The sequence below is a fragment of the Neopelma chrysocephalum genome, unplaced genomic scaffold (genome assembly GCF_003984885.1).
Source record: "Neopelma chrysocephalum unplaced genomic scaffold, ASM398488v2 Primary Assembly neopelma1_185242, whole genome shotgun sequence".
Classification (NCBI taxonomy): domain Eukaryota; kingdom Metazoa; phylum Chordata; class Aves; order Passeriformes; family Pipridae; genus Neopelma; species Neopelma chrysocephalum.
In genome coordinates, this window is record NW_020938662.1 from 1 (window position 1) to 3834 (window position 3834).

At 53.6% G+C, this 3834-nt stretch overlaps 1 protein-coding gene across 1 annotated transcript; it reads left to right on the forward strand.

Annotated features, from left to right (window-relative positions):
- Positions 1-8: 8 nt before the first annotated feature.
- LOC113962813 (zinc finger protein ubi-d4-like) lies at positions 9-3283 on the forward strand (the record flags this gene model as incomplete). The annotated part of the gene is made up of 4 exons (XM_027673586.1): positions 9-28; positions 782-945; positions 2061-2153; positions 3127-3283. Coding segments are annotated over exons 2-4 (304 nt in total), but the record flags the coding sequence as incomplete, so codon positions are not given.
- Positions 3284-3834: the final 551 nt, after the last annotated feature.

Consider the following 3834-nt stretch of genomic DNA (forward strand, 5'->3'; position numbering starts at 1 on the left):
CGGCTGGCATTCCCTTCCATCAAACCCGGTAATTCCTGACATTCCAGGGCCCCATTCCATGGCAATTCCCAGCTGGCATTCCCTTCCATAAAACCTGGTAAATCCCAAAATTCCAGGGCAATTCCCGGCCCCATTCCATGGGAATTCCCTGCCCCACCCCCCGGAGGATCCATGGCTGGCATTCCCTTCCATAAAACCTGGTAATTCCCGACATTCCAGGGCAATTCCCAGCTGGCATTCCCTTCCATCAAACCTGGTAAATCCCAAAATTCCATGGGAATTCCCGACTGGCATTCCCCTCCATCAAACCCAGTAATTCCCGGCATTCCAGGGCCCCATTCCATGGGAATTCCTGGCTGCCATTCCCTTCCATCAAACCTGGTAAATCCCGACATTCCAGGGCAATTCCTGGCCCCATTCCAGGGGAATTCCTGACCCCATTCCATGGGCTCAATCCAGGTCCCTTTCCATGGGGTCAATCCCTCAGGAACTGCTCCAGGTCCATATTCCATGGGATCAATCCCTCAGGAACTGTTCCAGGTCCTTTTCCATCCTTCGGGAACTGCTCCAACCTGGGTCCCTCCCATGGGGCCCATCCCGGATCCGCCGGAATCGTCTCCACGGATCTGGTGGATCCCTCTGGCAGCTCCTCCCCATTCCCAAATCCCGCCCTCCCAACCCCCAATCCCAATCCCAGCAGGCAAACCGGGATGAGGCAGAATTGTCTCTCTATCCCAACGTTCCCACCTCCCCTTTTCCATGTTTTTCCGTGTTTTCCCAGACACGGATCAGAGCCTGAAGAAGGAAGGGCTCCTGTCCCAGGACGGGAGCAGCCTGGAGGCTCTGCTGAGGACGGACCCTCTGGAAAAACGTTCCCTGCCGGATCCCAGGATGGACGACGACAGCCTGGGCGAGTTCCCCGTCACCAACAGCCGCGCCAGGAAGGTGCCTTTTCCTGGGAATTCCGGGCGGGAAATAATTCCGGGATGAAACACTCGGGTTTTCCAACCCTTCCGGCTCCTCCCCGGCACCGAGGGCTCGGGAAAGGGGAATAAAATCATGGAAAGGGGGAGATCCGGGGGGGAAGATTCGAGGGAAGGGATGTTCTGGAGGTGAAATTTAGGGAGAGGGAATTTTATTGACCTCCCAAAAAAATTTGGGAGAGGGGAGTTTCTGGGATAGAAAAAATCCGAGGGAAAAAATTCGGGGACAGAGGGAGTTTCTGGGTTAAAAAAAAAATCCACGGAAAAAATTTAGGGAAGGGGATCCTGGTCCCAAAATTCAGGAGAGGGGAGTTTCTGGGATAAAAAAAATCTGAGGGAAAATTTCAGGGACAGAGGGAGTTTCTGGTCCCCAAATTCAGTGGGAAAGGGGATCCCAATCCCAAAATTCAGGGAGAGGGAAGTTCTGGTCCCAAAATTCAGTGGGAAGGGGAATCTGGTCCCAAAATTCAGGAGAGGGGAGTTTCTGGGATGAAAAAAAAATCCAAGGAAAATAATTCAGGGAGAGAGGGAGTTTCTGGTCCCAAAATTCAGTGGGAAGGGGATCCCGATCCTAAAATTCAGGGAGAGGGAAATTCCAGTCTCTTCCCATCCCAAGACTCCCTGATTTTCCTCCCATTCCCTCATTATCCAAGTGCTCCAACGAGGGGGTGACATCCCATTGTCCCAAATTCCCTGGAAATCCACCCCGGGCGTGCGACATTCCCCAGGATTTTGCCGAGATTCCACATTTTTTCCCCCTTCCCGGGCTTTTCCAGCTCAGAATCTTTTCCCAGCCTCGTTTCTTTTTTTCCCTTTTCCTTAATTATTGTTCCTCTCCCGTGGTTTTCCCACCCTGTGGAGCCCTTCCATGGCTTTTTTTTGGGAATGAACCCTCCCAGATCCCACAAAAACCTCCCGTCCTTCCTCCTCCTCCTCCTCCTTCCCTTGGAATGGGATCTGCTCTCCCCTGCCCCACCTCCCTGCCCCGTTTTCCCGCTTTTCCCGCTTTTCCCTCAATCCCTGGGCGGGATTTGGTGGGAATAAATGGGAATAACCCCCCCCCCCGCTCTCTCCCAGCGGATCCTGGAGCCGGATGATTTCCTGGACGATTTGGATGACGAGGATTACGAGGAGGACACGCCAAAGAGGAGAGGGAAGGGCAAGGCCAAGGTGAGGATTCCTTGGAATCTTGGAAAATCCGACGGATTTGGGGGGGTCTCCAAATCCCTGAGACCTCCCAGAGCTCCCCCCTCCATCCCGGGATTGAGGAAAACCGGGATAAGCAGGAAACAACCCCCCGGGAGCCGGGATAACTCTTCCTAAGAGGGTGAATTCCCGGGATTCCTCATGGATCTGCCCCTTCCCAAACCGGGAAGGGCCCCGGGAGCGTCCCAGGGATTTGTTCTCCAATGGCCATTCCAGGCCCTTCCCACTGCGTGGTGCTGTTGGATCACACTCGGCCCGGGATCCCGGATCCTGGGATTTGTCCTTCCCACCAAACCCTTGGAGCTCCCAATTTTCCATGAGCTGCAGCTTTTCCTGCCCTGGATTACCTGGGAATGCCCCAAAATTGCCTGGGAACACCCAAAAATTACATGGGAATGCCCAAAAATCGTCTGGGAATGCCCAAAAATGTCCTGGGAATAGCCTGGGAATGCCCAAAAATTGTCTGGGAATGCCCAAAAATTGTCTGGGAATGCCCAAAAATGACCTGGGAATGCCCAAAAATGACCTGGGAACACCCTGGAATGGCCTGGGAATGGCCAGAAATTAGCTGTGAACACCCTGGAAGGGCCTGGGAATCCCCACAAAATTATCTGGGATCCCCAAAAATGATCTGGGAACACCTTGGAATGGGCTGGGAATTCCCCAAAATTGTCTGGGAAAGCCCAAAAATGACCTGGGAACACCCTGGAATAGCTTGGGAATGCCTGAAAATTGCCTGGAAACACTCTGGAATATCCTGGGAATGCCCAAAAATTGTATGGGAATGCCCAAAAACAACCCGGGAACAACCTGGGATGGGCTGGGAATGCCCCAGAACCACCCGTGGACGCCCCAGGAGGGGTTTTTTTGAGGGAAATCTTGGAGTTTTCCGTGTTTTTGGGTGGGAATCGTGGGGTTCCAACGGCTGCTTTTCCAGGGCAAAGGCGTGGGAGGGGCCCGGAAGAAGTTGGACGCCGCCATCCTGGAGGACCGGGACAAACCCTACGCCTGCGACAGTGAGTCCCAAAATTCCCAAAAATCCCTGGGATCGGCCAAAACGGACATTCCCACATCCAGGAAAAATTGGGATCGGAGTTTTCCCACCTGGAGCCGAGGGCTGTCCCGGAAAAATGGGGATAAACCTCTCCCAGGCTCCCAAAAAAACCTTCCAGAGGTTTTCCCGGTGGCTCTCCCCCTTTTCCCGGTGGCTTTTCCGTTGGATCCCAGTGGATTCCCAAAGCCGGAGCCCCCCTCATTAAAGAGCCACTTAATGAGTTTGGAGCTACAGATGGGATTCCCAAGGCCAAAGGATTCCCAAGGGTTGGATTCCCAAAGCCAAAGAGTTGGATTCCCAAGAACTTTTTGGGAGGAAAACCCCCCAGATCCAGGAAAACCCCCCAGATCCAGGAACATTTTGGGATAACCAGGGAGGAAAACTCCCCAAATCCAGGAACTTTTCGGGATTACCAGGGAGGAAAACCCCCCAGATCCAGGAACTCCCCCCAGCTCCAGGAACTTTTGGGAGGAAAACCTCCCAGATCTAGGAACTTTTTGGGAGAAACCCCCCCCAGTTCCAGGAACTTTTTGGGATAACCAGGGAGCAAACCCCCCCCAGATCCAGGAACTTTTGGGAGGAAAACCCCCC